Source organism: Aspergillus nomiae, assembly GCF_001204775.2.
Source record: "Aspergillus nomiae NRRL 13137 chromosome Unknown contig00072, whole genome shotgun sequence".
Lineage (NCBI taxonomy): Eukaryota > Fungi > Ascomycota > Eurotiomycetes > Eurotiales > Aspergillaceae > Aspergillus > Aspergillus nomiae.
Window position 1 is genome coordinate 52,586 of NW_015378127.1, and position 13,946 is coordinate 66,531.

Consider the following 13,946-nt stretch of genomic DNA (forward strand, 5'->3'; position numbering starts at 1 on the left):
AAGCCATCTCGCGTCATACTTAGTAGTAGAAGGTCTCATCAACGGTGCGACCCCTCATCCACCGGGGCTCGCTGCCACGGACGTAGATGTCCTCAAAGAGGATGCGAGTGCTGTTGTCAGGAACGGGCATGGCCTCGGCGATGGCGACCTCCTCATCAACAAAGGCACGAGCGGCCTTGTCCAGAGCCTTGAGCTCATCCTCGGTCATGACCTTCCAGTCAAGAATCTTCTGCTTGAGACCGGCAATGGGGTCGTTGGTGCTGCGCATGCGCTGGATCTCCTCACGGCTACGGTAGGTGGTACCGGGGTCGGACATGGAGTGACCTCCGTAACGGTAGGTGACGTACTCCATCACGAGAGGGCCGTTGCCAGAGACAGCATAGTTCTTGGCGTATTGAACGGCAGCCTTGGTGGCAAGGACGTCCATGCCGTTAACCTTGATACCAGGGATGTACTGACCACGCTTGTAGTACTCGGTCAAGGCGGAGGAACGAGCGGCGGAAGTACCCATACCGTACTTGTTGTCTGTGACAGGTCAGAACCTCTTCACTTTCACTGACCCTTAATCAAGGAGAACTTACTCTCACACCCGAACAGAACTGGAAGGTTCCAGAGCTTGGCCATGTTGAAGGCCTCAAAGACCTGACCCTGGTTGGAAGCACCGTCACCGTAGAGGACAATGCTAGTAGTAGGCTCCTCGTTGTACTGCTGGGCGAAAGCAAGGCCAGCACCAACAGGGACCTGAGCACCGACAATACCGTTACCACCGTAGAAGTTAGGAGCGAACATGTGCATGGAACCGCCCTTTCCGTAGGCGATACCCTCACGGCGACCGAGCAACTCTCCGATAATGGACCGGATGGTACCACCGCGCATGTAAGCGTAACCGTGACAACGGTAGGCAGTGATGATCTTGTCGTCACGGGTGATGGCGTGTTCGATACCAGTCGCGACGGCTTCCTGACCGGTCGACAAGTGGCAGAAACCTCTGATCTTCTTTTCCTTGTAGAGACGATCGGCGGCCATCTCCATGCGCCTAAAGTAACACGAGAGCGAAACGTTAGATCCAGATCGCCAAAGCATCAAGGATTCCGCGATCATGCATACCTGGTCGAGACCATATCATGGTACATCTGCTTCAGCTCCTTCTTGGTGACCTCCAGGGTGTAGGGAGGGGGATCGATCTCATAGGTCTCAAAGCTCTCATCGGAGAGCTGGACAGTGAAAGGCTTGTCATCTTCCTGTGGTAAGCGCACGGTGGGTTAGCATCACTGTATCAGAGACTTTTCCGAAGGGCTCAACAAACCTGCGGAACGTTCTCAGCATGCGACGAGGCGGCGTCGGTGGTGACGGAACGACGGGCAAGGGGAGTGAAAGCGTGACGCCTCAAAGGCGCGGCTTGACGGGCCCACGCAGTGCGGAACAACATTCTGGGCAGGGCAGGAGGTCCAATTGATGGAGAAGGGAGCTGGAGAAAGATCAGGGAGATTCTGTTATCTTTCAACAACGGAGATGTTGGGAACAAACTTTCCCCTGCGACTAACGGCTTTGGGCAATGGCTTATCTAAGCTGACTTTCCATTCGGGACCTGCCGGTGTACACCCTGCAAACCTGGCAAACATCCTCTTTACATTATTATACAACGACCCTACGCAACAGGAGGATTCTTTCTCAATTATCTTCAAAAACTTGTCGATGACCTTCCGCAGATACCTCTCTGCCACAGGTGATTATTTATCCTCCCCATAGATACACCGTTGATGGTGGTCCGGCCCTTCCGGCGGATGCCACCGATCTTGATCCTGCATACGTGTTGGACCGGCGTACGCCATTCTGGGAATCACCTGACTTCTCCTCGGAGTTTCATGGATCTTCCTTCAACATCAATGGACCGTCAATCCCCAATTACGATGTGGGATGGAAGCACTGCATGATATAAACAGTTAATTCTTGGATCGTAAGGAATCAGGGAAGCCGGTATCAGCAGACTTCGATGGCGTTTGACCAAGTGAGGACGTCCATTTCTGTTTGGCAAGATACGATTGCACAAGATGGCTTTAAGACCAAACAGAGGACTGAAGTTCCCATGCAAATGAGGACAGGGCTTGTGCCAACCTTGTTTCGCTCGCCCCTTTGCGCGGATGCGTCGTAACTGAGATGCCTGTAGAGATCAACACAGCGATGTAGTCAAGGCTGCGAAATTGGGACTGGATGATATACGCCGGCAAACTGTCCACTGCTATGAGGAACGAGACAGTACGTGAATCCAAGGAGGCTCTGTATTGGCCCTTGAAACCCGACCGCTGGGTCCTAGCCTAGAGAGATGACGGGAACGAGTCTTGACCCTTAGTATAAACTTAAGCTATGCCAGGCCACTACCATCGGTGAACAGGCGGAACACCTCCACCTAGAAGTGCCCTCGCCGTATTCATACACATATACCGGGGTCAATGCCGACAGCAGATCTCCTTAGAATTGTACCAGATTGCATATTCCCGATTCGCAAAGGGGCCTGGCTTCCTGCGTTGTTTCAAGCTTAGTCGCAAATGGTACTCTTGTCCTTGGTCTCGGCGGCATGCATTTGGCAACAGACAAGCTGCTCAAGAGGCCAGGGATCAATATGAATTCCTGGAATTTCAACTTTACAAGCGTCCTATACTCAACATTAGTACACATTCTCAACATCCAGTTGCACTTCGGTATGATCATGCTAGATTGAAGGAGCTTGTTCACAGAAGACAATAGAGTTGACTCACTCCAGCACTACTATACAATTAATTGATAGAAAATTGATTGGAACTCGATTGGTTTGACCTGAGATGGTCAAGCGTGAGAGGGAACGACGTTGTAGATGGGCGACACGACGGCGTACACTGTCGCCATCGTTGATATGGCACAGATTGATGTGGGTCGTTCTCCCCTAATATTAACTAAGCGATTATCTATCGAACTGCTTGGACAGAAATGCCAACCCCGACTGGAAGGCGATGAACCGTGAACGGGACGATCGGATCTCCGATCGTGGACCCTAATTAGGGTCCAAAATGTGAGATTCGATGGATTATCAACAACACCAACTGAACTATTGCGTATTTTCAGCCAGCCTGTTTCACATAAAAATACCGCAGAACAAATTTGTCAAGCTCCACGAACCTTTTTGCTCTCCCCAAATTAACTTTTCCAGTGTCCTGTTTCAATGGAAGCCTAGGGTAGGTTACATCGAGGTAATTCCCTAGGTTTTAAGAGTAAAAAAATTTATTTTTATTTTTATTTTTTTTTTTTAGCACGAACCATTGAACCATGAAGATCTTGGTCTGGGCAGTTTCGTGGAAAGGTTGACTAGGTAGTAGTCGGTGACAAATCTTCTCTAAGGCAATTCTGCGTCATAAACCTAATAGCTTGCCGCCACAGTTGGTTGGGACTGGATGATGCCTGTATGTACTTGCCCACATTCGGTATGGTAGAGTGTGTTAACGTTGGAAGGGGGGGGGATCGGTCTCCGTAGTTCAGCCGGGATGTGTCGGGGTGGGCTCCTCAACGTGGCAACAGCTGTGGATAAGGTGAGGTATCTTTTTTAGGAATGTTGCAAGGAGATGGTGTCAGAACTAGTGATTGAGAAAAATTTGGTCGGACAGCGAATTCTGTAACCCCCATGTGATTCAAACTGGTCACTAGGTATTTAGATTTCTTGGCTGGTGTGAAGTCTGACTTCTCAATGTCGATATGGACATGTAGGTATGGACCATCATTCAATGCGCGAGTCGATAGACAGCATGATCATCTCAACTGTATGTACATATACGTACATATGTACTTCCATACTTACGGAGTACATACATACATACTAACACTACATCTCTGTCCCACTGTACCTTTCTCTTGGGTTATCCGATCAACCGAAAAGTCTGTAACCGCCAACAGCGCGGTTCCTGATCTGAAACGGACCAATTGCACGTATCTCAACGGGCACTATCTCATCACTCACCAGGGATGAACCACGGATGATTTCCATATTCCGTCCATTATCCACCGTCGAGAACCCCCATAATTTTCCAGAAAAAGCACGTCGACCGATGCGACTAGCCTTGTTTTGACTGAGACAAATCCTCCGTCAAACGAACTCCTCAGTGACAAGTGGGGGTGGGATAAAGTTTTCTTAGTTAATTGAAAATTGATTAACAGACGGCTTGATATTGTTCTCTCGATGTATTTGTACTGCGTTGTAACGGTATTGTGGCATTGAAGATGAAAGCCCATGTGAAGACAATTTATATTCGGAAAAATATCCCTTCTTAATTTGGATGATATTGATAGCACTATAGTACATACATACATTCGAAGTTATCACCAGTTGACGTCGCGTTCTTCGCGGCTGACTGTGAGGCCCTTTCCTTTTTCGGAACCAATTTGCATGAATAAATCTGCACGGTATTTACTAGTATTAGTAGTGGTGGGAAATTAAATCCAGTTTGAAGTCCAGAGATGCCCGGCAAACGACTCCGGAAAGGTCAGCGTGGCTATTGTCCGCTACCTGGGCTACTAGCGTTGTTCTATGTGCTCTGTATTTACGGAGTATGGAAGTACGTATGCAAAACCAGCCTTGTTACATGGTGGATGTTACCCCGTACGTATGGAGGTACTCCAGGGACTATGTGCAGTATGCATGTGGTACTCCGGTACGGAGTATATGGGAGGTTGATAGAAAAATATGTAGGTACATATAATAAAGCTACGGTGACATCACTCATTGCCACTCGCAGAGACTATTTATCGAATTAATGTTCTTGCAGCAAAATAAAGTTGATATTAGTCCCTGTTGCCGTTATCCAGGGAGATGGGTCATCTTATATCATCCAATGATCTACCCTATGTTCAGCATACGGCACATAAAATGTGAGCTGTCAACAGTCAACTTCGTTCAAATCCCGGAAAATTCGATTTATCTACGGTAGATCACCAGTGCATACTCCGTACACCTTGCATATAACATATACAGTGGCAAGCCCTGCGGACTTGATTATATACGAGCTTCACACAACGCGTACGTGCCCATGGCCGATGGTCTGTGGTGAAATAGTCCAAAAGGAGGGAGCATCGTCGCAAAAGTACTATATTGTGCATTGCATCGCAGAGAAGGAAAGTCGTTATTGGTGGGATGATCTCGGGGCCTTAACGGCTGCATATACTATTTCTTTAATTGCATCTGATATTCTCTCCTCTTCAACACGGTGGCCTGAACATAAGTCCTACATACTCCGAACATACCCCGATATATACAAGCATTCCGGCCGGCTCACTACACGATGAGGAGTTAACTAGCACCATTGGTGAGCAATAAGGCAATTGCCTTGGATCCTGCGATTTATGAACTACTGCAAGTAGTAGGCAATGACGTTGCTAGGAGTTTCACTATTGTTTCATGCGTCTAGAACCGTTGGGTTGTCGCCTAGATCCCCTGTCAACCATGCCACTGTTGGCCCAACCGACGACCCCCCAGCAAACCGCAATGCCTGTCACAATCTTAGTAGAACCTTTGAGATGCCTATTTCGTGCATGATTTTCATTGTGGTGGATCAATCTGCACAGAGCACTGGACTTAGCCCGCTCGGCTATAAGAACTAGAACTGACTTCGGACAAAAAGCTATAATAGAGGACATTAAGATGTTCAGGCTTAAGAGGCCAGAAGCACGTATCCTCGCAATAGTGCGAGGCATAGCCCGGCCGGTCGCGTGTAGCTGTGGAGATTGAGCTGATCCTTATTGTATCCCATGAGTCCAAACGGGCCTCTTTGGACAGAAGTTGCACCGTGCGGTTCGCATAGTTGAAGTATATGGAAGGATTATTGGCTTGAATTTTGTGCATGACTTGGTCAATCCAGTAATTTACTAAAATTGGACACTCGTTTTGTCAGTGCTCGCGCGTAACCATGGCCCGAATTTCTGACCCATCAATGTGTCATGCTGATAATCAATAGTTAGTACCCGTCTGGCTAATTCAGCGAATTACACTCTCATGGACTCTGTGGAGTACTACCTGTATATAGTTGGCAGTGATTGACATTGCTTACCACGGAATCAACAAATTCATGAAGCACAGGTTGACTTCCACTCTTGCATGTGGTTTTTCCACCTACGATATTCTTCTGGTCTTCGATAAGATTTGGCACAGTCAGCGTCTCGGAATGCTTCCTTCTGACGTTGGATGCAGGGTTTCCAGGTGGCCCAGTAGGATGTGTTCCGTGCATCCTTGGGGGTTCATAATAAGTTTTGCATTCCGTTAGCTGACCACAATAAAATGCAGAGGGGACTTCTGACAATCGACGTATGATATATGTTCTCACTCAGAAACAGACACTAGCCATGGTTGAAACTTCGATTTGTTTATTCTTTTGCAAAGTCATGCTCTCATGTATCTGCATTAGATTAATGCTATTTCTTGCACTATACATAAGCGCACTGGAAATATTTTTGTACTCATAAAATTCTTAGGGTAGCCGATCTTTTCGACCGAAGCATAAGGTTTTGACGTTCTTTGGTTCGGACGGGGAGTTCAACCGTCGGATACCGTAGACGATCACCATGGATATTAATTGGAGAGAGCGATTTAACAAATTGGTGATGAGATAATTGAATGTCTAGGTTTGGGATCCTGGGGGTCTCAGTGCCGTCTGACAGTTGTATCCAGTTTGCGGATTCCTGCAGGAACTACGGAGTCGCTGCACATGAAGATGTGTGGCTTGATACAGTACTTTACAAGTGTACACATGGAGACAGTACGGGGAGTTGTTTTCTACCCTACTGGAGCGAGGAGCTACTAGGCCTGAACCCACTCAGGAAAAGTGCTGCACCATTCCGAGCGGGTCGGGTGGGGGTCAGTATAGAACCGACGCCTTGGTTATTGGCTCCTCCACAGAGATTTGGGTTTTTGGGAGATTTCATTCGATACGCTTTCCCGTCCATAGGAGATACAAATTCTCTGGTAGAATTGATGAACCCTCAGGAGAAAGAAGTGGCGACCAGAAAGCATTATCGTTTGAAAAATGAATAGTGTGTACGGAGTACAGATGGTTCCTTTTTTAGTGAGAAGCACAGGGCAGACACTGAAGGGTCCCATAGATCCGTACGGAGTTCTATGGGAACAACTACAGCTTCATCTCCGCTTTGCCGGACATGGCTGACTAAGTCCCGGGCTACCCATTTAAAATTTGCCTGGTGGGGATCCCGAAGTTCTCAGCCGTTGGCAACTTAGTTATGCAGTATCAACGCTTACGTACGCCACCGCTGCCTCGTTTATTCGCCTCCTGTACCAGAGATGCACCTGACCCTTAAACTATGAGACTGGAATAAGGGACCAAACCACCGAAGCCTTATCTCTCTGGACCGGGGAATATCCAATATTGAAACCTAGCAGAGGAACAGGTGACAGGAAACGCTCGGGGATCAGCAGCCGGTTAATTAGGGGCCTGAGTTCAGTCTTTGCACCGTACGGCCCCGGCTTGTCCCATCCGAAGCTTGGAAGGTCATAATTTATGGAGAATAATAAGGCCATTGTATTATATCTCCGTCATTAGGCTAGGCTCTTTGTGCTTATGGCAGCACAAAGGCTAAGAATTTCGCCGGTACCGTAACGAAATTACATTTGGCAGGTATGGAGTAGATCTCTATTACTTCAGGGCGGCTCTGGATTTATGGTTAAAATTGTTTCCATGTTATTTTCAACTGGTGGTATTGGTGTTCCGTTCCTGGTAATGTGCGGCGAGACTAGTTCTCTACATATGGTGTAATGTCCGACTGTGGCGTCTTCCATTGAAGAGATTCAATTACAATTCTTTGGGGGGCAAAAAGAAAAAAAGAATTAAGCAAGATATTGAATGAATTTTTTCCAAGAATTAATGTTCCGATGGCGGTCTGGGGTTGATAGATAGATTGGATAGATCAAGGTAGGCGATTTGATTATTGGCCTGTACAGGCCCGACTGGCTGGAGTTGTGTCGCCTCTGGTTGTACAGGATGTACGATGTAAGGAGAACCAGTAGGCTGGATCCATCTAGTGGTACTGATGTTATATGGTTTCTTTTTCTTGTTTATGATATGAGTTAAAAATAGGAGAGATTTTGGTTGACAGCAGTACACATCTGGTACTTTTTGTACAGATGACCTCATCCCCTCTCACTTTGTAAGTGTTGTTTGACATTCACCTCCTTCTTAACCTAAAGAAATAGAAAAGAAACGAAGGAGGAAAACTCATTTTTCAGGGGCCTTCGTTCAAACTTCCAGTCCCTGGATATGCTCCACTGGAAGCATTTTTGGTGGCCTTTCAAACCATGGCTCGGATGCTGCACGCCCCACTTAAAGAGATTTTCTTTTTTCTTTTTCTGTTCTTTTTTTCTTTTTTCTTTTTATTTTATTTTCTTTCTTTTCTTTTTTTGCTGGGTGACCTTTTGGTGCTGGTACCATTGTCTGGTATTCCTGCAGGAAAAGTGTACCTTGATAATACTTAGGTGGTATGGGCTAACCCGTGGTTGTATCAATGGGGACGGAACGTACCAATGAAAGACGAAGTGGTACCGTTCAAGTACCGTCGAGGTACCAGTAATTCGATGATCGCTCACCCGCCCCATCCACTATCAACGGCCTCCTGAAGACCGGCCGTGACGCCGTCGTAAAATTATTCCCACCATCACGATATCTGCAACTTCCACTCCTTTCTTTCTCTCACTCAGACTTTCTGCCTTTGTGTTTTGTGTGTCTGCGCATCAAACAATTCTCTTTGATTTTCGACCCCCTGGTTCAATTCCTTCATCCTCGGGACTTTTTCCTAAATCCCTCCCCCACTACAATCTCCCCACTTGGGCTTTTTCCCCTAATATAGGAATTCGTTCTTTCTTCCACCTCCACCCCCCTCTCTTCTTTTTAGGTGATCGCTTTCCCTCCTGACCCGTCAGGAGCATTCTTTCCTAGCTCATGTGGAAGCATCGACCGTCTTCCAGATCGGATGCAAAGTCTGGGAGCATCGATCCAAGTTCCGAGCGTGGCTTCTTTGGCCGTCCCAAGAAGAAGTCTCCGCCGAGTAAGTATAGTGTCTCATACTAGTGCTTGTGCTTGATTCTAGTCCCTCATTACATTTATTTTTATTATTTTTTTTCGTTTGGGGCCTTTTGTCTTTTAATTTGACTTTCCCTTACCCTACTGTCATCATCATAACATTATATCATTCTGGACCTTCACCTCCTAAATCACCAGTCCTTTCCTCTTCTTCTTCCCTGCATTTTGGTCGTTCCTTATCTCTCTACCTTAACCACCCCCGGTGATCCTCGTTATATGTGACACCAAAGAGACAAAGAACCTAGATACTTGCGCTACTGTTATGCAATACTACCTCACTACTGCCCTTTCGTAGTCGACCCTCCATTGCCCGCTTCCGTTCCTTTTTTCTGGCCGTTCATTATTATACCCCCCTGTTCACTGACAGGTGCATTCGTCATTATCTACAGTATTTTCTCGACCAGAATCCCCCACCCGCTCACCATTCCGGTCTCTGCGTTCACTCACTCGCTCAGAACGACCGGGCAGTAGGCTGTCCAACCACGCTGGCTCTTTCCGGTCTCGCGCACCTTCAACGGTCACCAGTGGTTCACTGTACCCTGACCAATCGGGTTCTGACTGGCATTCGAATTCAATCAATTATTCGTCTCAAACGTCGTCCAATTCCATATCAGGCAGGCCAATGGCAGGCCTAATGGATGTTGACCGGACTCGGTCCCGGAGAGACAGGACTTTTGTGGGTAGCGAGTGCGCTGTCTGCGAGGAGCCGCTAGAACATACCCTGCGAGGGGAGCGCGTTCTCCAATTCTCTTGTGCACATGTAGCGCATGAAGCCTGTTTCTACGAGTTTATTAAGGAGTTCGAGGGACAGTATTGCCCAACATGTGACGCCCCACTGGGGCTGGACACAAGTCGTGGGGGGAATGTGTTAGACATCGGTAAGTCCCAACACTAGGTAGGACATCAGGAGACCTGTTGCTAACTCACTTGTAGAGAAACTTAGCAATATGGTGCGCTCAGTTACCAGCGATGCCGCCACACAACGAAGTGGTGTGACCGGGGCTACTGCGCCGTGGGATCAAAGCACAAACGTAAGTCGCGGCCGGCTGCCCAGTGACGCCGGGAGTAGGCCGTACAACCGCGACAGCCGGGATATGTACAGCCGGAGAGACAGCGTGATACGGGCGACCCGCGTGAACGGATTGAACGTCTGACATCCGGATCCCGCCAGCATCACTCCCGGAATGGTAGCGCTGCTGGCTCATCGGGTGACTACAATGATAACCAGCATCCGAGCAACGGAAGACGGCATGACTATGACCTCCAAGCCATGGAGTCCGAACTGAGCCCTCGCTCTGGGGCCACAAAGAATCCCATCCCGGCTCCAACGATGACAATTCGGAGCGAGTTTCCAACCCTCAACCGGTCCCGTCAACAACAGCCTTTGACCTGTCTAATCACCGTCGAAGTCCCTGAAGGCTGGCGTGCAGACTCCGATGACTTGCGCCACACGTCGACTGGCTCACCACAACCGGAGGATGAGCCTTACAGTATGACCCGTTTTCCCGCCGCCCAGGAGTCCCGCCCATCTCCATACGAACCACAGGAGAACCTGGATGAGATTGCGGAGGAACTGAGGACGAAAGTGGACAACTGGCATGGTCTTGAGTTTCAGCGGTATGCTGATCTGTGGTTTCTTTTGTTTGTAGGCCCTTGCTAATTATATATTAGGTTCGGAAAGCTTCGCTTGCATGGACAGATGCGGGTCGGCAAAGACCGTGAATCGTGGCAGGACTTGCAATGCTACCTGTTCGCGGAGATGCTTATCTGCATCAAAGAAAAGAAGGCCAACGATCACCGCCGCCAATATGATGACAAACCGCGACACACACGGTGTACGCTTAAGGGCTCGATTTTGATCAAGAAGCATCTCAAGCATGTCGATGCGGATACAGGTAAACCAAGATCTTGATACCAGTGGGCAATGAGCGCGTACTAACGATATATACAGATGAGCCCGTTCTAACTCTGAGTTTATCCGTCAGCGAACTTCCATGCTTTTACCTTAGATTCCAGAACCGGAACCAGTTGGAAATCTGGCGTCGTGCTCTGCTCGATCTCCACCAGTTCGATTCCTTGTCTCGCAGTGCCGACTATGACCTAGAGAACTCGGGAACCGAGGAGGAAGACTATCGAAACAGCCAGATCAAACGGCAGGCATCGCTGAACTCCTCATATGGTGCGGCTCGGTCGATCAATACTGCCATCACTGACTACACGAATGTGGCCGTGGAAAGTGGGCCTAGCCCGTCTCTGCACATTCCGCTTGATATTGTAGTGGTGATACCCGTGTCATCTTCGATGCAGGGCCTGAAAATCACGCTTCTGCGCGACGCGCTCAAGTTTCTTGTGCAGAACCTTGGACCTCGGGACCGTATGGGATTAGTGACATTCGGTTCTAGTGGCGGCGGAGTCCCTCTGGTGGGAATGACAACGAAGTCCTGGGGGGGATGGGGCAAGATTTTGAACTCTATCCGCCCCGTCGGCCAGAAGAGTCTTCGTGCAGATGTGGTTGAAGGGGCGAATGTGGCCATGGACCTCTTGATGCAACGGAAGCTGTCCAATCCCATATCCACTATCCTCTTGATCAGTGACTCGTCTACCTCTGACCCGGATAGCGTGGATTTTGTTGTGTCCCGGGCAGAAGCTGCTAAGTGCGTTTCCTTTAATTTTTGATACCAAGATCATGGAACTAACTGTCTTGTAGGGTTAGCATTCACTCATTCGGTCTGGGACTGACCCATAAGCCGGACACGATGATTGAGCTTTCAACTCGGACAAAAGGCTCATATCTCTATGTCAAGGACTGGATGATGCTCCGTGAATGTGTCGCAGGGTGTCTCGGAGCTCTGCAGACAACTTCTCATCAGAATGTCAAGCTGAAGCTTCGTCTCCCGGAAGGTTCTCCGGCGAAGTTCGTGAAAATCAGTGGGGCCCTTCACACCACAAAGAGGGCCACCGGCCGCGACGCGGAGGCCGCTCTCGGTGATCTCAGATTCGGAGATAAAAGGGACATCTTGGTTCAGCTTGTTATCCAGCCCGACAACAGTTCTCAGGAGAACATGCCGCAAGATCCCTGGGAGAGTCTGGTCTCCGGACTGGAAGCCCTCGGTGGCGGGTCGGATGGAGATGAGCAGCGAGTGCTTAGCGTGGAGGAAGTCCCATTGATCCAAGCGGATATCACTTTTGGAGATCTTCTCCGTGATGGCCATTTGACGCATTCGCCGCGACCGTCACTTTTGGCGATCACTATGCTTCCACCAAACCCCAGGATTCGACATTCCAGTCGACCGACGACGCCCCCTATTCCTCCGCATCCTTCAATAGTTCAGCGGCGCATGGAACTACTCACGTCCGATATGCTAACTAGAGCATTGACTTTGGTGTCACGCGGACATCATGATCGTGCGCAGCACTTATTGGTTGAGACCCGCAGTATCCTTAAGGGTCTTGGTAAAGGAAGCCTGCCCCCGCTCCCACCTGGTGCTGTTAAACCATCAAGCATCAGCGACTCTGGCAGCAGAGGTGAAACGTCTACATCCACTTCTCCAAGATCTTCTACTTTCGCCGATAGCCACTCAGCTATCTCGGACTCCGCCACGGTCACACCAGGAGCCGCGGTTGATGCGCAGACCATGCAGGCGCTAGATGGTGACCTACAAGCAGCGCTCGAGTGGATCAATCATCCTGCAGTGTTTGGCCGGGACTCTCGCAAGGCTGTCCTGCAGGGTATTGGCGTGATTTCGTCGCAGCGGGCGTACACCTTCCGATCGCCCTCTGAGGCACACTGGGCCCAGCGGGTGGCTGGAGTTCGACGACTGACCGAACGGTCTAAGGAGTGGCGTGAGACCGGCGATGACGCATTGACTGAAGAATGAACGCTCTGACATGACTCTCGCTTATAAACTTTTCTTATTTCGTCGCATATGTTTTTTGTTTTCCTTAATCACCCCTTGAGTGGCTACTAATATCCCCTTTTTGCCCTTTGATTGTTTATGATACCACTTTGTTCACCATGACTGTGCAGCATGATACCACGGGTTTGGTTATTTTGTAATATTGTGATCTGTTCTTACTGGTTGTACCTGTGTATATATCAGCTTATATTCTTAATATTGGATGGTGGACGGGGATCGGATTAAATCAGGATGAATTACGGCTTTTTACTCTTGTGTCTCTGGCGAGCAGTCATGAGACAGGTCTGTTCAATACAGTCCCGTCTCTCGTGTATTTCTTTGTGTGTTTTGCTTTTATCCCGTGAGATGCCATGTCTAAACACATCAATTCCGGAACCCCAAATCGTCTTTTCCCACACGTCTACCTGATCATGAAAGCCAATTTTTTTTATTCCCGGGACGATGCAGCCAGAGTCTCAATCCAATACGTATTCCTTGAAACCTCTTGTCCTTGTCTTAAGAATTCTGTATTGTTCATGATGTCTCCGTAGCCATCGCTACCTATAGCCTCAACACCGCACCAATAACCAAGCTTCAGTATCGTATCTAAAACGATTAGACACCGCTCAGCTATGGTTTGAGATCATCAAACATATGCATTCAGCCTGAATAGCAATTATATCGCAAAGTATAGAATGGTTCGCGATTTAAGGATCAGATCATGTGTTCCTAAGGACCTTCAACGGACATCGTCTCATTGAATACCCCCCCTCCCCCAATCTATCTTCACCTACTGTGCGCTTAGTGTTGCAAAAAAGTCAACAAGCCATATACCCAAGATCGAAGGCGGAGACACACACCTACCCACTTACTTGCTCCAATTAGACAATTTTCAGCGTGGGCAATGCCCTGAACGACATGTAGCGAATGTTTCCGATTGCACAAG

General features: G+C 48.5%; 2 protein-coding genes across 2 annotated transcripts; one reads left to right on the forward strand and one right to left on the reverse strand.

The window, feature by feature from the left end:
* Positions 1 to 19: 19 nt before the first annotated feature.
* Positions 20 to 1,429, reverse strand: ANOM_005004 (pyruvate dehydrogenase (acetyl-transferring) subunit E1 alpha; the record flags this gene model as incomplete). Its single annotated transcript, XM_015550261.1, has 4 exons — positions 20 to 525; positions 582 to 1,036; positions 1,108 to 1,241; positions 1,307 to 1,429. 4 exons carry the CDS (start codon positions 1,427 to 1,429, stop codon positions 20 to 22), a joined length of 1,218 nt encoding a protein of 405 aa, XP_015408651.1.
* Positions 1,430 to 9,495: 8,066 nt separating this feature from the next.
* On the forward strand, positions 9,496 to 12,982 carry ANOM_005005 (vWFA and PH domain-containing RING finger protein; the record flags this gene model as incomplete). Its single annotated transcript, XM_015550262.1, has 6 exons — positions 9,496 to 9,982; positions 10,038 to 10,135; positions 10,192 to 10,721; positions 10,776 to 10,999; positions 11,056 to 11,758; positions 11,812 to 12,982. Coding segments are annotated over 6 exons (3,171 nt in total), but the record flags the coding sequence as incomplete, so codon positions are not given.
* Between the last annotated feature and the right edge of the window lie 964 nt (positions 12,983 to 13,946).